The following is a 25,802-nucleotide window of genomic DNA, read 5'->3' as shown; positions in this document are numbered from 1 at the left end:
TGGAGAAGGCTTATCCCAGACAGAAAAAAAAAACGAGTGGCTTGGCCGTTTTTTAGGGTGGACCTACACATATTTTGAAAATAACACGTTGTGGGCCCAATCAAAAATTAGTTTTTTCTAAGTAATTTAATTGAAGATGCGGAATATTTTTATACTATTAGTAGCTATTAGAGGATACAAAAGATATTTTAGTTACTAGATAAAGATTGTCGCTGTCGTCGCTGTCCGGAACATCTTTTGCTGGCGAGGATAGGGGAGCTAAATGTCAAAGAAGGAAAATCCATACGATTTGACAGGTATGTACCACACATGTTTCGGACAGCAGAACAAAGGGAACAGTAGCGACAATCTTTATCTAGTAACTAAAATATCTTTTGAGGATACTATCGAAGGGTGTTAAAATTGAATTTGTTTACTTTTCATTGTAGGCCCTAATCAATTGTTAAGCGAGAATTCTTCTATGAAAGTCGAGATGAAAGTGACAGCTTCGGGTTTGCGGGCCTGTTCAGCAGTTGTAAATCACCCCCTGAAATGAGATGTAGTTCTTGAAGCCGTCTACTGATTGGGTGGCGCTAGTGTTGTCTTTCCCAGCCGTTTCATGGGGGTGTTGTAAACAAGTCTCGGCAATGTCACATGAAAAGTCCTTTTCCGAAAAACATGAATCGATCGTGTTTTTTTATGAGTGTACATTTGGGTTTCAGTGTATATAATTTGTCATCATCGTCATTGAAAAATTGGAAACAAAAACAAAAAAGCCAAAAAAGCAATTTTCATTCATCAGTTTCTTTTTCTACAGATTTTTACTAAAGTCCACCTTTTAATAGGTATGAAAATTAGGGAATATGGATTTCGATGAATTGTGGACAAACGACGATAGAGATTTCAACAATGAACGGCGAACAGATCAACGGCCTGTGGAGGTCGTGCCAGAAGAACTGGATGATGCCTATGCTCATGAATATTTCCATAAATTCGAAACGAATCCAAACTACGACAGAAATGGTAAGTGACGCGGATTTAATCGTAAAAGGCACTATTTATCAAACATTTGTTTTGAAAACTAGAATACGATGCATCGTACAAATCTATCCGAGCGGTTCGGAAATATTGCCAAGAGAGAGGTTTGCCGTACGTGCGCCACAACGGGCACCAAAAAGCTGGTCGACAAATAAAAGAAGCTTGCGGCTGCCGGAAGCTGTGCCACCTCAAATTTCCAGATGATTTACGCACAAAGCTGCTGAACAATCTATTGGAACTGTCTGCATCAGCGCAGAAGGCGTTCCTGATATGCCACATCGAATCCCTTCCACCGAATCACGTAAGTACCAGTTACGATGCCCCAGTTATCAAAGTAAGATGTTGCTTGGCTAACTTAACTGACATGATCATTCTACAGGAGAATCAGAGGAAATTCTATCGGCATTACTATTTTCCATCCAACTCTGGACGTGTAAAAATATGCAGATTGATGTTCACAAACACCTATGACTTGACCGACAAAAGTCTTAGAACGTTAAACCGAAAGGCAGAGTCCGGGGCCTTCGATAATATGATAAAGGAGTTAATGCCAAAGGCTTCAGCCGCATTATCGGAACAAGAGGAATCAGGTGAGTTAGTTGGCAAATGTTATGAACACCTGAGAAAAACTCAGGGTGTTTTATGTAACTTTTCATATTTTACAATGGTTTAATAAACATACTTCGTTTGCAGGCTCCGAAGTTGATCCAAATGAAACGAGTTCAAACCGTTACTCAAATCCTAATGAGTACTCTAGCGGGACGGACGTTAATGAAACAGTTTCCACTGATCCAGATCCAGATGAATCAGAACAAAACATTTTCACAGAAAAAACAGCAGAGAATGGTTTAGACGTCGATCTTATTCGATCACAAGGCCACGCAGATGGCCAATCAGAGCCATTTTCAAACGAGGATTTTTTGGAGCGCTACTTCTATCAGTTGTATGGAGTTGGTGCTAGTGAGGAAGAGAAGCCTAGCAGCTCGCGTTATATCAGCGATACTCCTTCAGAACCATGCTCATGCGTCATGTTCCATTGTTTCCGATGGTTCACCGAAGATTTACGCCAGAAGGTTTACAATTACTACAACAGGATGCCGCATGCGAAACAGATTCAATTTTTAAAAGATCACACACAAAGGGTTTCCAGGAAGGTTCAGTATTTATTATCCTACCATGAAAAAGCGTTTTGATATTGACAATGAACATCATTCCGTTTCAGCGACCAAAAAAGGAAACTTCAAGACGTAATTTCAGCCAACTCTATTTAATACCTACGCCAAATGGGAAAGTAAAAGTTTGTAGAGTGATGTTTCTGAACACGCTTAGAATCAACGAGTATAAAGTTAGAAGTGTGATGAATGAAGATTTGTCAGAGTCACCATTAAAAACAAATGAAGCAACTCAAAATGATGATACTTCAAAGCGGAAGACCAGTATTTTTGCATTTGACCCGTCATTGAAAGGTAAGTCTCAGATGATGCAATACGTCACTCTAATTTAAAATTGACAATTTTCTATTTTTGAAACATTTCTGTGGTAAAAAGCGAACCTAAAGGTCTCAGTTTGTTAGTCATGTCGATGCATTACATTGCACATACTTTATATTGTCTAATCAATCAACATGTTTACTCTTAAACATTTAGATCCTTTATCCTTAACTGACACGGATGTTTCCACTAGTAAGAGACAGAAATTATGCACCCAGACTGGCGAATCAAACAGCGCGAAAGGTGAGCTTGTACTTATTCAAAAGCAACAATCAATCAAACTTCTTCGATTTTTTAGCACCGACCATTCCAAAAACAAAACCAAAGAAAAGTTTTCCAAAAGAAGAGACAAGCAGCCATTCCGATAAAGGTAGCCAGATGAAGAGCATCAATGAAGACGAAGGTGCCCCTTCGAACGCTGCTTGCGGAAGATATAAACCCCTACAGCCACCTGAGGCGGAACTCGATGATACTTTCCTCAACGAATACTTTATTCGATATGAGACTAGCGATGACCAAGCGGTAACTATACCCCCCAATGTTAGGAGAACTTGGGTGCAGGTCGATGAAAGTGGACCGGCCCCGGTCCCTTGTGCTTGCTACAGGAACTGTTCCATGGCATATCCGGATGATGCTCGGATGAAGTTGTTCTCCCGCTTTGTCAAACTAACTTCAATCAACCAACAACGATTTCTATACCGTCACATCCGAGTTCATCGAAAACTTAACGCTTCGGTAAATATCCCATCTTTTATATATGTAAGTTTGACAACAAATTGACCTCCATCATACATTCCAGACAAGAGTGCAGAAGACGTGGTTCTATTATCTCCCTTCCAAGCAGGGGTTGGTGAAGGTTTGCGTTGTGATGTTCACAAATCTTTTCAAAGTGACGGAGAAAAAGTTACGAGGATTGGTTAAGCGTAAGTTTTTGAGGAACTTTCCCGATGAGAGCAACCAAGCGATGGAGGAAGAAGATGAGTTGATGGCAGGTTGCAGCAAACCCCGTAATGCAAGAGGTATGTATGTTTTTAGCAATATTAGCTTCTCAAGGCTTTGTTCCGATACTTCAGATGTAGAAACGAGTAAAAAGAACGATTCGAGGCACTTCCATCGAACACCTAACAGATTAAATCAAAATCGAATGAATATCCTGCGAAAATTACATCTGATTGAATGCCGTTTGGCCAAATGTAGTTGAAAAAACTCAAAGGTGCAACCCAATCGGGTGGTACAGAAAGGTGACGTAGGACTACGTAACTATTCGAAATGGATGGCATTTGCCATCATAACTTGTGTCTCTTTATTAACATTGAGCAACTGCTCGGAGGTCAACTGAATCAAGAATCCGAATAGTAGCTCCCAGTTAGATGGACTTTGAGTCTCCAACCGTGGAAAAGGGATTAAAACGAATCATTGTCCGCGTCGCTGCTGAAGCCACTCGACTGGCTTTCAGTGAAGGACATGGAAGACACCATCCTTAAAAATGTCCGAAATAAAGGAAAAATAAGCAGAATTGGAAGTGGCGCGAAACCAAACGCAAATATATTTATTTGCAACGTTTGGTTTCCACCCGCGATGGAAGCGTACGTGTATCGTTTTCTATGGCGCCGGTGACAAAGTGAGAGGAACTTCAAAAATTAATTTTACACAGACCTCGCAACTCAGGTTCAGTTCAATCAATGTTAATTGCCTATATTCCTAGATTGCGAAGGCCGACGGAGGTCCTTCGTAGCTTAGTTGGTTAAAGCACCAGTCTAGCGTGCTGAGGGTCGTGGGTTCGAGTCCCATCAATTACCTCCAATATTTTTTTTAATCAATATCTTCCACATAATGTACATATTCACATATGAGTTTTCAGAACATTGTAAGATTATTTGGTTTTATTTCTGTTAGTCATTGGAAATGAAATCGATTTTTTTCCGGTCCGCCATTTTATACAAAAGAAGGTTGTTCCGAGATTAATGTTCTTCAAAGTGCAATAAATTTGTTCGAATGGATGAAATCACTAACAGCGACCAAGCTTCACGGCAATGTCACCGAAACAGGGCATTTTTGCATAGAACCTTTTCTGTTCAGAAAATGCTGGTCCTGAGGAGATCCAATTTTCTCCCCCCAAGCCGCTTTTCCAATAACTAACTGCGACCAAACTGGATGACTTTTCGGTAAGACGCCACCATTTGGAATAAATTTTCAGCATCGCCACTGCATCACGCGGAGCAGAATGATATGCGGAGGTTTTATGAGCCTGTCAATTGAGTGACGTTTAGCGCTCGCACATTAATGTGCACTTCGGCATGTATAAATACATCTAGGAACTTTTTTCAAATGGGCCTAATTGATTCTGACCTTGATTTTTGAAATGGCGATTGTGCTCTGAATTTAAACTATTTTGCACAACTAATGCACCAAACAGAAAGAATAGATTGCGATCTATCAGGTAGTAATGTGAATTGAAAAAAATATGGAGAATAGAGAGAGTATGCGTCGTTTAAAATTTCAAGGTCAAATACAGTTACGCCTATTTGAAAAAAGTTCCTAGACATGTTTGTTTTCCTTCTGCTCATAACCTCAAAATTGATTGGGTCATCACAATGGTTGCAAAGGAGTCAAAAAATATATGGATATATACTCAGTTTAACCACAGATAACAGATATTGAGGCTGGCATCCCATACGTGTGTAAACATCCGCAACTGTTAATTCAAATGTATTTTAAATTGGTACCGCGTTTGGCAATCGATTGGAGATGGCGCAAGGATCATTGTTATTGAATACGCAGCCCGATTCCAGCTGTCAAATGCATTGGCTGCGTTCGTCGGTTGTAATTCAGCTGCATCCTTAGGTACTGCCGCAATCAGTTGAGTAGATGGCAGTAGTGGGCCAACGTATATCAATTCAAAAGTTTACACAGGATTTTCAATAAAATTTGTTCTAGCTTCAATATCTGTTATCTGTGGTTTAACCCAACCATTGCTGAGTTGCATCATCTAGGAGTGTTTGTTTTCCTTTTATCGCCACTCACACATTCCGACGTGAGAATCTCTATGGCGTGCGGAGAAAGACAGCGCCACCTCCCGTCATGTGCAACGACCAACAAGGGAATTCGTTGACAGATAAAACCGAAATAGCTGCCAGGTGGAAGCAACACTGCGAGACTTTGTTGAATAGATGATTGCAAGAGCCAAAAACTCCATATAAAAAATGTAAACATTGCTCTCATGAAACTTCACTCGCCATTTTGAACACGGGTAAAAAAAAATTGTCAATGACGTTATGATGCAAAGCTTCATAGTGGAAGTGACGGTGCATCTAGATGAGGTTAAACACGCTGTTAAAGAGCTGAAAAACAATAAGGCTGCGGGAAAGGACCAGCTCCCGGCTGAACTTCTCAAACATGGCAGTGAGCAGCTTTATGAAGTTCTGCACCATATTATGTCGAAAATATGGGAAGACGAGGAAATGCCTGCTAGGTGGTTGGACGGCCTCATTTGCCCTCTCTTTAAGAAAGGGCACAGACTGGAGTGTGCCAATTACAGAGGAATATCCCTCCTTAATTCGGCGTATAAAATTATGTCCCGTATTCTGTTCAACAGATTGAGACAGCTTGAAAAGTCCTTCGTCGGCGAATAACAAGCAGGTTTTCGTGAGGGCCCATCAACGACGGATCAAATGTTTACCCTGACACAAATCCTTGTTAAATTCCGGGAGTATTTGCAGACACATCATCTGTTTATTGATTTCAAGGCGGCGTACGATTCAGTGAAATGGAATGAATTATGGCAAATCATGCTTGAACATGGTTTTCCGGCGAAACTGATACGGCTGATTGGTATAACGTTGGACGGATTGGAATCAAGTGTATCTTGGAACATTATCAGGTATCAGGTATCAGAACGTCGGCTCCAGGGGCACGTTCACCTCAATTTGGCAGATTTGTGCCATCGCCTTCAGAGCCTTTTTCATCACACACCTGACGGAAAGGAATGTGGATGGGAGAACCAAGGGAAAGTTTGGAAAAGGGCCCTTGAAGAGGGCATACAACGCATAAGCGTACAAGAACTTATAGCTCCTTACCACAACGGGTTATGAACAACAAAATACTCTGAAGGTTCAGGTTTATGAAGTCAATTTCACTAAGTAAGTGTTTACCAAATATTTGGAAGCACAATTGTGCAATGTGCATAGACTGGGCAGTTACATATTAGATGATAAGTAGTTCCATAATCGTATTCACAACTATCACAAACAGATGATTCAACGCGTTGAATATTTGCCATGTTATAGTTCAGTCGGCAGTGACCTGTCAAGGCCTTGACTAAGACACTGCAATTCTGTTTAGACAGATTAGTTAAATAACTTGCCGGAGATGGCTCCCGGATGTACAATTTTGTTTGATGACATGAATCCAGACTACTCCGATGCCATTTGTGCTGAGTGACAGCCCAAGAGTTGATCAAAAGCTTCACCCAACACTTGGATATTGGAATGGCTGGATCCGGACCAATAAAGTCATGTGATGTTCCATTACGAGCTAACTCATCAACCAATTCGTTTCCAGCTATGAAAGAATGGCCCTTATAAGGTGTAAAGTATTAACTGAATTCAGTTCCTCAATTTGAGTTCGACATGCGATTACTAACTTCGACCTTGAGTTGGCCGAGGCGAGAGCTTTAATAGCTGCTTGGCTATCTGAACAGAAGTATATTACTTTGCCCATAATGCGTTGCTGCAGTGCAGATTGCACTCCACGCATGATGGCAAATATTTCCGCTTGAAAGACAGTGCAGTGTGTACCCAGTGAGTGTGGCTGTTCCAATATCAGCTCACGCGAATGGACGTCTGCACCTGCTCTACCTTCGAGGAGGGAGCCGTCAGTGTAACTAACAATGCTGTCCGACATACTTCTCTCCAAATAGCCAGATATCCACTCATCCCGCCAGGGGAATTGTGTTGAAAATGTCCTATAAGGAAAACTACTTCACTTGGAGCAAGGAATATTTTGTCCCAATTAACCATAAGCGGTAACAACAAAGTGTGTGTAGAACTGCGGTGTAAAGGATTCTCTTCCATAAAACCGAGTACCTTGTACGAGTAAGTACAAGAAAATGCTTCTTGTTTGAGATGTATGTGTAGTGAGGCCACGTCGAAGAGAACTTCGAGAGCAGCCGTGGGAGTTGAAGAGAACGCACCAGTCATTGCCATTAGGCACATCCTTTGAAGATGACCTAATTTAGACTAAATTGTCCTCACTTCCCCCTTTTGCCACCATACAAGACATCCATAAGCCAAAATTGGTCGTACAACTGTTATGTAAATCCATTTGGGTTTAAGACCCCAATTTTACCAAAGGTTCGTCGGCATTGGCCGAAAGCCATACACGCCTTTTTGATTCTGAACTCAATGTTAGGATCCAGGAAAGCTTTGAATACATAATTAGACCCACATGCTTGATCAGTTACATTGATTTCAGAACCAAAAAGATGTAATGGACGAATACCATTACGGTAACGTTTTTCCGTGAAAAGAACACTAGATGCTTTATTCATCAGGAGAAAAAAGAAAAACAAACCGTCAAACAACATTATTTTCCGTGCATCAAAAAATTTGACGTTTGCGGAACCACTCTCCGATGGTCGACCGTCGGACCCTCGTTCGAAATTTTTTATCTTCTCACAATAAAGGGCTAGATATTATTAAGCTTATACAACACGGCAGACTACGGTGGGCTGGACACGTTGTTCGTATGCCGCAAGAACGTCAAACTAAGATAATGTTCGAGAACCCGGAAGAGGCCGCAGGCTTCGTGGAAGGCCGCGTACACCCGTACACGATTGCTTTGTGCAATCTGAGGGCGCTCAATGTTCAGGGCAACTGGAAGCGATTGGCCCAGGATCGAGTCCAGTGGAGAAGGATACTCCATTCGGCGTAGGTTCATCGAAGAGCTATAGCCCATCAAGTATCAAGTAAGTAAGTAAGTATGCTACCAGTGCCATCGTGCTGATGGTTCCGCTCCGCTGCGTCCGCTTTGCGTGAAATCTTGTTTGAACTGAGGATTAGATCCAAACTCGCAAGTTGCTTGATTTTGATGTTTGTGCTTGCGATGCGGGATTGGTTGTTTTACGATTTCTAAATAGTTTGCCAATTTTCAATAATAAATAGTCAAAAGTCTGTAGTTTTAGAACTGCATTTTTAGGGCGTTAACTCATCCTCGATCGAATCCTCCAAAAATATTGGAAATCCATCGAGAAACGGCCGAGATTGTTCAAAGTCTATCATATTTTCAAAAATCCCCAGCATGCTTACTTTTGAGGGCCGCATTGCAATTTAGAGCTGTCGAAGCGGGCCGCAGTACATTTGCACTAAATATTTGTTTTGCCTTTCTCGTATACTAAGTATACGTAATTGTTATATGTTCGCTCCAAAAACAAACTTTTTATAAAAGGCTCGGAGACCCATAGTGTTATATACCCAGGGTGTCTACTACCTGGAAAAACCTGGAAAACCTGGAATTATCAGGGAATTTCTCCTCACCTGGAAAAAACCTGGAATTATCAGGGAATTCCTGACATAATCAGGGAAATTTCAATACCCGGTGATCATGAGTGAAATTCTATCAAAAGATGAAAAAAATCCTTACAAATATTTGAATGAATATTCCAATCGAATCTATTAAAAATGTAGTGAACATTAATGGATCGTTGTTCCGCAAAAAACGTTTTGCCATCTTCAAAATAATTCCTTGAGAATTTCCGAAGCTATTTTTGGTTTTATAGATCATTATAGATCATTAATTAACGGCTACGCAGTCTCATATGATTAAAACGAGTTTTTATTCGTCCGACGTTTCGACACGGGATTAGTGTCTTCTTCAGGGGAAGAAGAAGAACGAACAAATCATTCTTCCCCTGAAGAAGACACTAATCCCGTGTCGAAACATCGGACTAATAAAAAGCTATTTTTGGTGAAATCTAGGAATTTATTCGGGGAATCCATTAAACATTGCTTTGTAAATTCTTTTGAGTATTCCCTCGGAAATTCTTTAGGAAGAAATAAAAAAAATACTAAATTAGTTAGGATTTTTCAAAGCAATTCCTGGAGGAACTTCGGGATCAGTTTTTCAAGGAATATCCGGAGGAATTTTCAAAGAAATCACCTGAAGAGATTTTTGAAAAAAAAGTGTAAGTGATTTGTGAAGAATTTTTGCTAAAGGAATTCTTGAAATAATAGCCGAAGGAATCCCGAATGGATTTTTCAACGGAGTTTCTAAAGGTATTCTCGTCGAATTTCCAAAGAATTTGTAAAAAGCAAAATATCCGGAAAAACTCCTCCAGGTGTTTTCTAAAGTTTTCCTCAAGGTACTTCTGCATGAGTTCCTAAAAAATCGCAAGGAATTTCAAAAGAATACCCGAAGCATTTTCCGAAGGTTTTTACAGTAAAGCCATAAGTAATAGAACGCTGGTGGCGCTTTGTAACCATTAAAATTTTTCTGCCAAAGCCTACTTAATAACCTACTCAGATTACGATTAGATTATTTATCGTAACAAATATCGCGTTAAAGTGGAAAAACAGAATTGAATGTATGGGGATGGCATCAGGTTGTTGTTTATCATGATATTTATGATCATAAATGGCGTTATATAAATAGGCTATAAATTGACCGGGACCGCTTGACACTTATAATACCGGTACCTTGGCTGCTAGGTCTAAACAAACTAGATGTTGGTCACAAACAAAAACAAACTAGATGTTGGCCACGCGAACAAGAGCCACAATAGTAATCTCGGGTATACCCCGTGTCAGGTATAAGGACGTTAGGCATAAAGGATGTTAAGCATAAATGCCCAAAAACAGCCCACGACATAAAAAGGTAGTATTACGCCTAACGTCCTTATGCCTAACGTCATGGACCCCACCCAATCTCATATTTTGCATCAACACATTTACTGAAGGAGTTTTCGCAAGAAGTTCTGAAGGAATTTCTGAGGAAATTCCCAAACATATTTCCGGAACAATTCCTTAAGAGAATTTCTACCTAAGCTACCTACCTAAGCATTTTCCGGAACCATTCCTTGAGATGTTTTCTAAAGTTTTTGCAAAGAAATATTCAAATGAAATCCTGTACGAAGTTCTAGGGGAAATTATGAAGCAATTCTTAATGTTCCCTCTTTGAAGGAATTTCTGTAATCATTTCCGGAGGATTTTCCGATGGTATCTATGGAGAAATTTTCGAAGGAATCCTGGAGGAATTTCCTATGCGATTCCTGTAGGTATTTTTGATTGAATGGCTGAAGTAATTTCTGGGTGAATTTGCGAAGGCATTCCTGGAAGAATTTCTTAAATGATTTATAACATTGTTTTTGTAAGGCAACTAAATTTCGCAATATTCACTTGTTTAAATCGATTTTTTCGCTGCTAAAATCTATATATGGAAAGTTTGTTTTTACCTGGAAATTAATGTAAAACACCTGGAGAAAACCTGGAAAAATCAGGGAATTTTGTTTTTGCAGATGAGTAGACACCCTGATACCAATCAACTCAGCTCGACGAATTGAGGTGATGTCTGTGAGTGTGCGCGCGTGTGTGTGTGTGTGTGTGTGTGTGTGTGTGTGTGTGTGTGTGCCACCAAAATAGCAAAAAGTTTAGCTCACTTTTTTTGTACTTATCCTTGAACGATTTCTTCGCAACAGGTTGCATTCGACGCAGTATTCTGCCCCATTATTTCCTATTGATAATTGGCCGGATCAGAGAATGGACTTGGAAGTTATGGCCAAAATACTTTTTCTCATAAAAAAGCGCGTAAAAAAGTCTCGCTCACTTTTTTGTACTTACCCTGGACCGATTTCTTCGCAACAGGTTGCATTCGACGCAATATACTGCCCCATTGTTTCCTATTGAAAATTGGCCGGATCGGACAATGGGCTTGGTAGTTATGGCCAAAATACTTTTTCTCATAAAAAAAAGCGCGTGAAAAAGTCTAGCTCACGTTTAATGCACTTACCCTAAACCGATTTTCTCCCAACAGGTTGCATTCGACGCAGAATCTTGTCTCATTATTTCCTATTGAACATTGGCTGGATCTTACGATGGACTCAGAAGAAATGCCCAAAACACTATTTTTTTACCGCAAGAGAAAGGCATCATCACCGCTAGGTGGATCTGGTTTTTTATTTCAAATTGAATTTTAAAACAGCATGAATTTTTTATAAGTAAAATAAAATTTATTTCTGCAGATTGTATCGCCGTAGCTTTGGCAATTTCCTAATTTTTAAGGAAAATTTTCAAATTCTTCATGGAAATTTGATTTTGCTGCCAATAACGACAGCATGTTTCAAAAGTGTTTTTGAAGCTAAGGTGATCATACCAGCATTGTTGAATAGAAATCGAATAAACCTGCATCCGAGCCTTGCTATCATGTTTTCCTATCAATTGAGTTTTCTAAAACCATTCTTTAACAATATCGTAGATTGGAAAAAATCATAAAATAAAACCCAGATTAATCCACATACAGTGAGATTTTGACCCTTCCTTAGTCATAAGGAAATATTGTCAGACTCCAATATTGAAAACGAGATGAAACAACTGAGCTTCCCACGGTGATTGAACGTATAAAGTGACAAAATAATTGCCTACCGAAAGGCAGATTTCATGGGTTGAGTGACAACAAAATGAACGAAAGCGCACTGTACGTCATGCTGCCTATCTATTAGGCGCTCGTCGGATTGAATAGCTATTGTAACATGGTTAGTAACTAGCGTAACGCTGGTGGAATATACACATACTCGTAATTTCCAGAGACCTCGATATTAATTAATCCAGAACTAACTAAATCAGTCATTGATCTGAACGAAACTTAATAGCGTTCAATATTAACATATATTTCGCCTTATGGATGTCTAATTTTGTAATACTAATCATGTTTAATACCTTAAAAATGAGTGAGATTTTTATGTTAGTAAATTTCAGAATTTGCACACATACGCACACATACATGCATATCAGTGGTCTATTAGCGTCTCAAAACATGCTCACATTTGCTATCTATCTATCTATCCTCAGAAGAAATTTTTGAAATCCCTTTAAATTTTTACGTTTTTGCTTTTCTGCGAAGATTGTTTGGTACATGCTTCTATATGTTGCTCAATTAAAATCAATTGTTTCTTTGAAACAAATCAGAAAAATATGCATATTTCCATATCATATCATTTGTCATAATTATATTTTCAATATTAAAGTGAATTTGTTCCAAATACCATACATTTTACTTCATAATTTAAGAGATTTATTGATAGACTAATACGTAACACGCCTGCGTAACGCATACAAAACGAAATTATATACACTTCCGAAGGATGGGGCAAAAACATAAAATACGTTGGTGTGACAAGTGATATTTAGTTTGTTTTCTTGAGTTAATAATCCAGCAATTTTCCAGTTGAACTGGCCAAACCCTACACACTTATTCTCGACTTTATTGTTCGGTAATTTTTTTTACGGTTTTGCACCGTAAACCATAAAAATTACCGAGAAAATCAGCAATTCCACTGGAAATTACTGATTTTCTGTAATTGTTTTCATAAACTATATAGTAAACAGTAATTTTTAGTACTGAGTTTTCGGTAATGCCCGATGTTTACAGGCGCTGCGCCATAAGTCAGTAAAAATAATTACTGAGTTTTCTTCAAAAAAGAATGACAACTGAAATATGTCAAATCACTTTCCGCACATTTTCAAGTTTATCGCGACGACATCATGGCTCATATTTTATCCTTCGCTTCTGCAACAAGCAAATTTAGCCAATATTTGGGCCTTTTCATTTGTTCTTCATTGCTTGCGAACAAAGCAGGAAAAATTAAATGTGCCTGTTGAACCTGCCAAAATAGCCTACTGGAAAATTGACACGAAGATGTTTTTGGGAGAAGTTTTTCGTTTTTCCAGGACTCCAGATTGGGGCCCAGAACTTAGAACTAATTTGTCCATAACGTGAATGGCTCAGTGACAAAGATGATAAGTGCCGAGAACAACACTTGTAAACATGATATAAAAAGCATTTCTTTACAAAATGTACGTGAAAACCGAGGAATCGCAAATTGAAATTTCTTGAAAACTATTATAAAAAAAGGAATGCAACTGTTCAATATCATACATAAAAAGAAACATTCATTTCATTGCGATGCGTAGCCCATTTCGCATCGGCAGAAAGGTTCCATGAATTTCGAATTTTGCAAAAAGTTTTTTTTTTTTATCTTGGATTTTGGATCATAATTTAAAAAAATATTTTTACTGGAAAACTCAGCAAATAAAAAGTAAATAAAAAGTTTACCGAACAACTCAGTAATAACAAGTACTGATTCGATCGGTATTTTTTTGACAATTCAGGAGCATTTCGTATTACCGAGTTTTCAGTTACTGAACTAATTACCGACTTTAGTCAGCTGTTCAAAAAGTCAGTAAAATTTTACTGAGTTCGGTAATCGAAAGTTACTGTGTAAACTATTTTAAGAGTAAAATCATTCTTCTTACGGAGCAGTGTTAGTCAACATTATTCTTACAAGAAGTTTAGCTCGTTTAAATCTGCGAAAAAACACACATTTGCAATTTTTATAGCCCGGGGCAATAACAACGAAATTTGTTTGCTGTTGGGCTTGGCCAATACATAATATTGATGTAGTGATCAATCATGATAATAACACGATTCAAGCTTCATATATCAACAATGGTGCCGGGCCGCAGGAAATGACTTGAAGTAAAAAGTAAAGCATGCAAAGTAAGTAAAGCAGCAATAAATGATAAAAAGATCCATTATTCCTTCTTTCCCTTCCATACTTAGTCGGGGCTTAGTAAAACCCGATTTGTGCTCATTTTGGTTTGTTTACAAAATAATAAAAAATGTTATGATAAAAATGTCGAAAAAATGAAAAATTATTTTGAATAAACGGTTTGTATTTTTAGATAAATTCTCGCTTAATTTTTCAAAAGGACCTAAGTCACATTTTTTTCATGAATTAATTTGAGTACTGCAATCAAAAGCTTTCATGTTTTTCTGTTGATTGCGCTATTCAAATTAATTCATGAAAAAAAAATGTTACTTAGGTCCTTTTGAAAAGTTAAGCGAGAATTGTGTACCCACGCAAAAAAATATATCAGAAAATTGATCAGTTTTTGGCGAGACAGAGTTCGCCGGGTCAGCCAGTTTGTCATATATAAAATTATTTTCGCCTTTCTCGTATACTAAGTATACGTAAAGGCTATATGATCACTCCAAAACCAAACTTTTGATAGAAGGCTCGGAGACCCTTAGTGTTATACATATACCAATCGACTCAACTCGACGAATTGGGGTGATGTCTGTTTGTGTGTATGTATGTATGTGTGTGAGTGTATGTGTGTATGTGTACGAAATTTTGTAGACACACTTTTTGTAGACGCATTAGCCGAATTACTCGCATTCGACTGAGAATCCTGTCTCATTGTTTGCTATTGAAAATTGGCCAGATTGGGCACCAACACCGCCAGGTGGATTAATCAGGTTTTTTTTATATAAAAAAATAAATTTTGTTTATTTGAATTTTTGTCCTTCCTATTTAAGAAACTTTTAAAAAAAATCTATGGACAGTAGCGATTTCTTCCAGGTAACCATATGATCGTCAATTGGTCATTTGGGGAGCTCAGAACCCCTAGCGGGTCATGTGAGCTTAAAGATGTTTGTAATTTCATAGATGTCAATAAATCCTTGGACTCCTAATAATTCATTTAAACTAATGATACGTTAAACTGCATATTTGATGATATTTTTGTAAACCTAGACATCAGGTCTGCAACTATAATAATTACTTGGATGATGTCTTCTCATCAGCATCATGGGTAGGACAATGCCTTGGCTGTCCAACCCACTTCCGGCACCACGGGCTGCGAATGTTGATTATAGATTATAGAAGCAGTTTCCTGTTAACATTCCAAAAAAATTAAGTACGTTACACACTAATAATGACTTGTGAAATCATATGTTTCAGGCATCGATTTGAGCGACACTGATGTACATCAACCGTTCGCCACAAATCCGTCAAATTTGATCCCAAACATAGAGTACAGCGATGACGAAGACGTGGAAGTAAATTACTCCTACGACTTTCTTAAAATAGAACCTCAGGACGAATCAGAAGACAATAACGGTATGAGCCCACGTTTCAAAATTCCAAACATATGGATACGGTCGTGAAAGAATGATTGATTTCATTACAGCACACGGAGAAAGTTTTAGTTATTCGGCTTTGAGTTCTATTTTGGAGCATGATGGTCAGCATCAATCTATGAGTGAGTCGATGCTGACTGGACCAGTCATCGACGACGATTTCCTTGATGAGTATTTCATTCAGTTTGAAATCAACAGCGATCAGCGCGAGGTAAACGGAAGGAAAATGAAGCCGATGACAAGCACAATGGCGGCCGATGAAAATATAGTCATGGAGCCATGCACATGCGTGAACTTCAAATGTTTCACTTGGTTGACGGACGATTTACGGGCCAAAATCTACAGCAGATTTTTTCGTCTCCTTCCGATCAGTCAGAAACGATTCCTCATCCAGCTTATCAGAAAAGAACCCACAAAGGTAATTAAAAATAGCTTTCTGTTTTTTCGGGCACCAAATAAGTTTTTTTTACAATTCCAGCGCTTCAAAAAAGTTTCGAGGCGAAGCTTTAGCATGTTTTACTACATGCCCACGAGGAAAGGTCAAATCAAAGTCTGTAAGGTGATGTTCATGAACACATTTAAAGTAACCGATAAAAAACTACGAACTCTTCTTATGAGTGACACTTCAAACCTGCATGCAGAAGAACCTGGCAATATCACTGAAACTGGCGAAAGCAGCTACTTGCACGCTCCACAGAGTGCTCTGGAACCGCCTTCAGGCATACCAGATCCGGTCGTTGATCCGATCATTACTGATGTTAAAGTGGAGCCTGCCTTTACCTTCGATGATTGCAATGAAAACGATATCTCCGAACAGACAGAACCTACTGAAACAACCGATGACTATTCTACTCATTCATCGTCTATCGCGGAATATTTCTCGAGCGGAGAAACTGGCCAAAATCGGTCGATTGTTTACTTCGACGATGCTTTTATTGATGAATATTTTGCTCCCTACGAAGTCGCCATGGACAAAGTAATCTACAAAGCAAGGAAAAAATGGATCAGAGCAGATGCCAACTCGTCTCTTCTACAGCCATGCCAATGTATAAGAATATGTAATAAAATATACCCAGAGGATCTGCGTATCAAAATTTTCGAACGGTTCTCAAAATTGCCAGCAATGAATCAACGGCGTTTCCTATATCATCACATCAAGAGCAAAACTCCGGACAAACGGAAAGAAGTGAGTTTTCATCAACTTTGCAATTGATTTTAAGAATTGTTATGTATTTTAATCGTTTGTTCCATGTTATAGGATTCGAGAAAAAGGAAAGTATGCGTACATTTTTTGCCCGCCAATCCAGTTCCGGTGCGAGTCTGTAGAAAACTTTTCATAAATACCTTCCAAGTTACGGAGAAAAAGTTGCGATTGCTGATGGAAGAGCAATATAAACATATCTTTGAGAATGATATTGACCACGCGGAAATAATGCCGGATGATGACTCGAATTTCTTTGCAATGCCCTCCGATGATGATGACGAACAGAAGAAAGGTAAAGTTTTCATATACCTACCTAATTCAATTTTTTAATTTACCTCAAATAATCAATGAACGGCTTTGTAGATTGGATAATTATTCAATTACTACCCAATTAACTTTTTTTTTTATTCAACTATTTTTACTGCTTAACACCTATTTTCATTCACTCACAGACTTGAACGATCTAACGCCGAGCACTGAAATGCCGAACGACTTGCCGCCATCCTCAACCATAGGCTCCAGCATGGAAGATCCCAAGCAACCAACCGTTACCGCCGTAGAGTTGGATGAAGCCTTTCTGAATGGATATTTTCAGGGTTTCCTGAACAATTCCGTCGATGATGAGTCTGAAAGCCGTCGGCCCACAAAAAAAGACGCAGCAAACTATCAGCCACTGGCGTGTAATCAGTGTCCACAACAGTGCGATGTGAAATACCCGGTCCATCTGCGCCAAATGATTTATAAAAAGTATGCAGAATTGTCCGACATTGATCAAATTCATTTTGTAGAAAGTCTCATAAAAGTCAATATTCCACAGCGTAAACAGGTGAGTAAAAAAATCATTGATTCCTATACTATATAATAACTATATAATAATATATTCACCAATGTTTTATTCAAGATTCACACAAATCAACCAGTATGCCATTCATACACCTGTTACCTACCAAGCAACGCTGGTCGTATTAAGGTATGTGTGGATATGTTTAAGAACACGTTCAACTTGAAAGAGAAAATAGTTCAGGATATTGTATACAAAAAACTTCCCGAACTCAGAAGTACTTCGGCAGAATTTAACTTGCCTGGCGATGTGAAGAAATGTGAATCATCAGTCATCGAACTGCATAATGATTCTCCAGTTGAGGTAAAGTTGGAAAATCCCACAGAAGAATTGAATGAAATGATTGTGGGAGAATGAAGAGCGTTCCGTAGCATCTCAAGAGTAATGCCAATATTATGAATATTTATTATCAGTCAGGATGGTATAAATAAGGTACGTACCTATCAATACAATGAAAATGCTGTTAAAAGATGATTCTATTTTTTGTGAAAGCCGTGCTGGTGTCCTCTGTTCGTTGATCGTAGTTGTTGATCTTTGGACATGCAACAAGCGTAATTGCGATCTTCCACGAAAACATCGTTGCGCATTTCATTACCTTGCGACTTTGGACTTCTATATAATCCGTGTGGGGCTGTTATACCACGTGGGCAGGTTTTGATTTTCGTTACCCCCAACGTAGACAATTGCTCATATAAGTTTTCAAACATTTGTTGTATGAACCGTCCAAATTCCCCTATCTGTAAATTGTTCACGTGGTCTGCCGCCACTCGCATATCAGTCCCATACCGTTTTTTCGCATACTGAGATAATAGCCATTGAAGTTCCAAATTGCATCTTCCATATGAAATTTCAAAAAAATCTAAATCTAAAATTGAAACATCATCGTATCTTGTTGAAATCTAGCTGAGTTGTTCATCATTCGATATATTACCATCAAGCGATTTAGTATGACCGAAACATTTAGTTTTGTGCAATCAGCAGCCGAATTCCGAAGGTTCAAGATAAAATTGGAAAAAATCTTTGTAAATAGAGATTTATAAATTCTCTTTCTCTTTCCAAAAATTTCTTCTCTTCATACCGGATTCCGATAGACTGAAGAGACAGAGAAAACTTAAATTTCTTGCGAAGAAAAATATTAGTTCACATATTTTCCACCAGATGTCTTTTGACAACTATTTACATACTGATTGTATCAGTATCCTCATATCGAAAATAAGACTTGCTTTCGCCTTAGATTAATAATACCTTAGATAATTTTCAAAACGACGGCGGTACCCCGTTTGGCATAATGCCATATGGCATAATGCCGTTTGGCATAACGCCGTTTGGCATAATGGCCATTTGGCACAAGGGCCGTTTGGCATAATGGCCATTTGGCATAATATAAATGCGGTGTCAAATTGAAGGTCATTTGGCATAATGGCCATTTGGCATAACGACCATTTCGCATAATTTGTATGCGGTGTCAAATTGATGGCCGTTTGGCATAAAGGCCATTTGGCATAATTGATATACGGTTCCAAATTAATTGCCGTTTGCAACAATTCATATGCAATAAAGAAGGGTAAATTACAAAAAAAGTGAATAAAAGTTTTTCTATCAAGGGGTTCCCAGAAATGGAAAATGATAAAGTGTTGAAGTAAATAATCTTCAGCGGGATATACAGTGAACCCTTCAAGAGACGATGTTCTATGACTCGATAACGAGTCATGGAAGCAAGTTATGGCATATTATAAAATATGTTATGGATTACGGCGATGGTCCCTTGAAAAACCCTAGCAGCACATGTTTCACGTAGGTTCACATAGGTTTGACTGTCTCAACAATTTTATAGTATACCGTTTCGTGATGCACGTGTTTGGCTGTTATAAGGCAAAATGTGTTATTTTGCCTTCTATAACTGCTCGCATTTGCCCGGTATAAGGCCAAATGTGTTATTTTGCCTTCTTTGAATACTCAAATTTGCTCGGGTATTGGCAGCAAAACGATTCACTGCAAAATAATTCTAACTGCGGAATGATACAAAACGCAGAATGGAATATTGCGCAATGGTAATGATCGCGATGTGGTACATCATGAAATAGATTACCGCGGAATGTTGTACCTTAAATTGTCGTATAATCTTTAGAGCTTTAAAGTCTACTTAGCATCATCGGAGTAATTCACCTCCGATGATGCTATGTGGATTCCTGGGCAATTAATTTGAAAAAAAAAACACATTAATAAAGTTGAAAAAAAAATTAATTTGGAACAGTATGTAAATTATGCCAAATGGCTATTATGCCAAACGGCCCTCAATTTGACACCGCATACAAATTATGCCAAATGGCTATTATGCCAAACGGCCCTTATGCCAAATGACCATTATGCCAAACGGCCCTCAATTTGACACCGCATACAAATTATGCCAAATGGCCATTATGCCAAACGGCGTTATGCCAAACGGCCGTTCAATTCCTCCTAGTCCAAATCCGTTGCCCGTACAAATGGCCTCCTCTCAGATGTTTGAATGGCAACCTCTCCAGCACATGCGCCTGCACAAGTGGCTGGACTCCGAAACTTGCACAGCGCCTCTCGATGCTCTGCCGACCAGCTCCTGAATTTTCCGATCCAAAGCTCCTCCTGGATTCCTGCTGAGCAGCCAAGATTATTATTTATTCTGACTAAGGCCGAAGTGGCCTGTGCGGTATATAAGAGTCTTCTCCATTCGGCTCGGTCCATGGCTACACGTCTCCAACCACGCAGCCTACGGAGGGTCCGCAAGTCATCTTCTACCTGATCGATCCACCTTGCCCGCTGCACACCTCGCCTTCTTGTGTCCCTCGTATCGTTGTCGAGAACCATTTTCACCGTGTTACTGTCCGACATTCTGGCTACGTTTCCGACCCACCACAGTCGTCCGATTTTAGCGGTGTGAACGATGGATGGTTCTCCCAGCAGCTCATGCATCTCATTTGCCTCCTCCACGTACCGTCCGCCATCTGTACCCCACCATAGATGATACGCAACACTTTCCTTTCGAAAACTCCAAGTGCGCGTTGGTCCTCCTCGAGCATCGTCCAGGTCTCGTGCCCGTAAAGGACTACCGGTCTAATGAGCGTTTTGTAGATTGTCGGTTTGGTACGGCGGCGAACTCTATTCGATCGGAGCGTCTTGCGGAGTCCAAAGTACGTACGATTTCCAGCCAATATGCGTCTCCGAATTTCTCTGCTGGTATCATTTTCGGCAGTCACCAGTGAGCCCAAGTACACAAATTCTTTTACCACCTCGATTTCGTCACCACCGATGAAAACTCGAGGTGGGTGGCTCACATTGTCTTCTCTTGAACCTCTTCCTATCATGTACTTTGTCTTCGACGTGTTGATGACTAGTCCGATCCGCTTGGCTGTAACATTCAACATGATTGTTGCAGAAACTCACAAGGATCAAGCTTTGCAACAAGTCATGTTTTTCTTGAGAGAAGGTTGGCCAGCAAACTGTAAGAATATTTCTGATCCTACTGTTAAAAAATTTTATGCTCGACGTAACGGATTACAGTTAATCGATAATTGTTTGATGTTTGGTGACCGCATTGTTGTTCCTTATAAATTTCGCAAACAAGTCATTCGCCAACTCCATAAAGGGCACCCCGGCACAGATCGTATGAAATCTCTGGCAAGAAGTTATGTTTATTGGCCAAACATTGATGAGGATGTTCAACAGTTTGTTCGTGAATGCAGATCCTGTGCTCAAGCAGCGAAAGCACCGACAAAATCTATTTTGCAATCCTGGCAAATGTGTTCAAGGCCAATGCAGCGTGTCCACATAGACTATGTCCAATCGACGGATATTATTACCTGGTTATTGTAGATTAGGGTGGCTCAAAAAACACTTTTTTTTAATTTTTTGATGGGCCGCCCTCTTATTCGGTTCCATTTGATGCCCTGATGCTCTGGACAAAATTTCAGCCAAATCGGTCAACGTTTGGGCGGTGCTAAACTTGTTGGAAGTTTATATGAAAAAATGTATGCAGAAACATCAAAAAACAGTGATTTGCAGTTGAAAGGCACAATTTACGATCAAGAACCATGATACTCATTCAGTTCTTGTAGAATTAAATACAGAATGTTATGCTGAAAATCGCGGGAAGATTAGAGTTTATTACGCAAAGATATTAGCATTTTACTGAAGTGTTGTAGGGTAGAATTTATTTCTTTTCAAAGGTAAAAGAAACGAAATTTGCTCAAACCCCACTTCAAAGAAATGCTAATAACTTAGCCGGGCAAACTCTAATCTTCTCGCGGTTTCCTGCATAACATTCTGTATTAAATTCTTCAAGATCTGAACTGCCGCTAACCGCAAGTCGAGCACATCTGTATATGGGCGTCCATATACAGATGTGCTCGACTTGCGGTTAGCGGCAGTGAATGAGTATCATAGTTCTTCATCGTAAGTTGTGTAGTCCAGCTGTAATTTACTGTTTTTGGATGTTTCTGCTTACATGTTTGCATCTAAACTTCCAACGAGTTTAGCACCGCCCAAACGTTGTCCGATTTGGCTGAAATTTTGTCCAGAGCATCAGGGCATCAAATAGAACCGAACAAGAGGGCGGCCCATCAAAAAAATTGAAAAAAGTTTTTTCCATACTAATTTGAGCCACCCTATTGTAGATGCTTATTCAAAGTGGCCAGAAATACTTCGATACTTCGTGAAACCTTTGCCAGGTACGGAAACCCAGAAACCTTAGTTTCAGATAATGGAACTCAATTCACCAGTGAAAAGTTCCAACACTTCTGTCAAGTAAATGGAATTAGTCACATACAAACAGCTCCATACCATCCCCAATCTAATGGCCAAGCGGAGCGGTTTGTTGATACACCAAGCGTGGCCTCAAGAAGTTAAGTGGAGGGGAAAACACAGCAACTCTTGAGCATCTTCAAACATTTCTATTTGCCTACCGAAATATACCACACAAATGTACTCCACAAGCGAAAATTCCTGCACAAATGTTTCTAGGCAGATCAGTTCGAACAACTATGGATCTTTTGAAGAAACCTGAAAGTGAAGAACGTGGAATTAGTTGCAGCAACGAAAAGCAAAATTTGCAATTCAATAAACGCCATGGAGCAATTAAACGTGAATTCCAGCCTGGAGATAAGGTTTATGCTGAGTACCACAACCACAACAATAAGTCATGGATTCCTGGACGAATTGTAGAACGGAAAGGTGCTGTTAGTTATAACGTGTTCCTGCATCTTGAAGCACGAGAAAAGTTGATACGGTCACATACAAATCAGCTGCTTCCCCGGTTCGATACTAAAAATTCATCTGCCAGTCTATCACTGAAGCTACCATGGCAAATAGTGGGCCCTCCTTAGCCGTGCGGTAAGACGCACGGCTACAAAGCAAGACCATGCTGAGGGTGGCTGGGTTCGATTCCCGGTGCGGTCTAGGCAATTTTCGGATTGGAAATTGTCTCGACTTCCCTGGGCATAAAAGTATCATCGTGCTAGCCTCATGACATACGAATGCAAAAATGGTAACCTGGCTTAGAAACCTCGCAGTTAATAACTGTGGAAGTGCTCAATGAACACTAAGCTGCGAGGCGGCTCTGTCCCAGTGTGGGGATGTAATGCCAATAAGAAGAAGAAGAAGAATATGAACATGTCAATTGCAACAACAGATATTTCACTGATGGTTCTCGCATTAACGGATCCACTGGCTTCGGTGTTTTCAATGAAAATTCAACCACATTCCGAGAACTTCAGGAACCGTGTTCGGTTTATGTTGCTGAGCTGGCAGCAATTAACTTCGCTTTGGAGATAATTTCCGATCAGCCCGTAGACCATTATTTCATCTTCTCGGATAGTCTCCAGTCGATGAAACCTGTTAAGCACGCATCTTACTTGCAGATGCGTGATTTGGTCATTCATCAAGATCATTCAAGATTACCTTTGTATGGGTTCTGTCGGGAACGAATTTCCGGAAGAATTCCTTACGGAACTGTCGGAGTTTCATTTTTTTGTACCAGATAAAACACACGAATTATTTAATTTTCACTAACATTTATATGAACTAAACCACGATGACGTCACGCGTCGATTTTCAGTAAGAAGAAAACCTCATCTGAGGGCAAAGTTTACAAAAAATGAACATCAACGTGAACATCCGGTGAACTAAAAGCTTCGAATTCACTCAAATGTTCATCGGCCCGCAGCAGATGTCATTTTTTTCGAGCGAAAAGAAGAAGAATCGTGAAAAAAGAAGACGCTCGTGGTTAAGTCCATTTACTTTTTTTCTTCAAATTCTGTTTATTTTATTTTTTTGTCACACACATGGTCGAGTATACCCGGAGAACTACGACGAGAAGAGGTGGTGCAACGGATCCCGGATGGCGCACTTCACAGTCCAATCAAGAGCTGTTGGTGGAGGCGCTGCGCTGGGAGAGTAGGACTACAGGACTAAGCGGTAACAACCTGACGGAAGTACTTACACGTGCTTGCGACGTGGCGATGCCAAGGAAGACCCAGCCCCCAGGAAATCGACAACCAGTGTACTGGTGGTCTGACACGATTGCAGATCTTCGTAGAACCTGTCTTAAAGCTAAAAGAAGGTTGCGACGTGCTAGAACAGACGCTGAGCGACTCGATAGACGAGGGGTATTCCGGACAGCGAGCAGAGCCCTGAACTACGAGATTAAATGTAGCAAGCGAGCCTGCTTCGAATAGCTGTGCAGGATGGCGAATGACACCACGTGGGGTGATGCATACAGGATAGTGATGTCTAGGACCAATAGCACACCTCCTGAAAGATCCCCAGAGCTGTTAGCCAGTATAGTAGAGGGATTGTTTCCGACAAATGAACCATCGGACTGGCCCGCTACACCATACGAGTCAGTCGACGTGGTACCGCTAGTGACTAACGAAGAGCTTATCGTAGCCGCAAGAAAACTTAAGCTCAATAAGGCGCCAGGCCCGGATGGTATTCCAAACCTGGCCCTTAAACACGCCATTCTTGCCAATCCAGATATGTTCAGGAGCTGCCTCCAGAGATGCATGGACGAAGGAAACTTCCCAGATCGATGGAAACGGCAGAAATTGGTGCTATTACCGAAGCCTGGCAAACAGCCGGGGGATCCTTCGGCATACAGACCAATTTGCCTACTCGACACAGCTGGAAAGCTGCTAGAGAGGGTCATTCTGAATAGATTGTCGGCTTATACAGAGTGTGCTGGTGGCTTATCTAGCAACCAGTATGGCTTCCGTAAGGGCCGTTCTACCATCGAAGCAATTCGAGCGGTAACGGATATGGCCAAGATAGCGAAGATAGGTTTAAACAGAAGAGGTATTAGGTACTGCGCGTTGATTACACTCGATGTAAAAAACGCGTTCAACAATGCTAGCTGGGCAGCAATTGCTGACTCCCTGCACCGATTGAGAGTTCCGGATTACCTGTGCAGGATACTGAAAAGCTATTTTCAGAAAAGGGTGCTGTTATACGACACTGATGCTGGTCAAAAGTCGATCGTAGTGTCCGCGGGTGTTCCACAGGGATCGATCCTCGGACCGGTTCTGTGGAATATTATGTCCGATGGAGTATTACGCCTAAGTCTCCCGGCCGGAGTGAAGATAGAAGGCTTCGCGGATGACGTAATGCTAGAAGTAGCAGGTGACACTCTCGACGAAGTTAGATTGAAGGCTTCATACGCGATTGGCAGAGTGGAGGAATGGCTCAACTCGAGACGGTTATCCCTTGCACACCACAAGACGGAAGTCGTGGTAGTGCATAACCGTCATGGGTTGCAACAGGCTAGGATAAGAGTAGGGACCTGCACAGTTAACTCCGTGAGGTCTCTCAAGCATCTGGGCGTGATGATCGATGATAAGCTCAATTTTACGAGCCACGTCGATTATGCATGTCAGCGGGCTTCATTGGCGATAAAATCTTTACCACAAATGATGTCCAACAGATCGGCGGTGCATAGTCAAGTGCGTAGGCTGATAGCTGGCGTAGCATTGTCTATCATCCGTTATGGCGTGCCGGCATGGGCCGTAGCACTAAAAGCCGAGTACAATGTAAA

The 25,802-nt window shown here is 40.1% G+C and overlaps 1 protein-coding gene across 1 annotated transcript; it reads left to right on the top strand.

Annotated features, from left to right (window-relative positions):
* The first annotated feature begins 735 nt into the window (after positions 1 to 735).
* LOC134211026 (uncharacterized) lies at positions 736 to 18,212 on the top strand. The gene is made up of 14 exons (XM_062687556.1): positions 736 to 1,002; positions 1,065 to 1,318; positions 1,397 to 1,607; positions 1,711 to 2,171; positions 2,240 to 2,483; positions 2,664 to 2,750; positions 2,806 to 3,242; positions 3,307 to 3,526; positions 15,520 to 15,678; positions 15,749 to 16,116; positions 16,177 to 16,884; positions 16,957 to 17,194; positions 17,355 to 17,728; positions 17,804 to 18,212. The coding sequence occupies exons 1-14, from the start codon at positions 843 to 845 to the stop codon at positions 18,098 to 18,100; spliced, it is 4,218 nt and encodes a 1,405-aa protein (XP_062543540.1). The 5' UTR covers positions 736 to 842; the 3' UTR covers positions 18,101 to 18,212.
* Positions 18,213 to 25,802: the final 7,590 nt, after the last annotated feature.

This window comes from Armigeres subalbatus, chromosome 2 (genome assembly GCF_024139115.2).
Source record: "Armigeres subalbatus isolate Guangzhou_Male chromosome 2, GZ_Asu_2, whole genome shotgun sequence".
NCBI classification, from domain to species: Eukaryota; Metazoa; Arthropoda; class Insecta; order Diptera; family Culicidae; genus Armigeres; species Armigeres subalbatus.
This window is presented reverse-complemented; position numbering and strand designations above follow the sequence as displayed.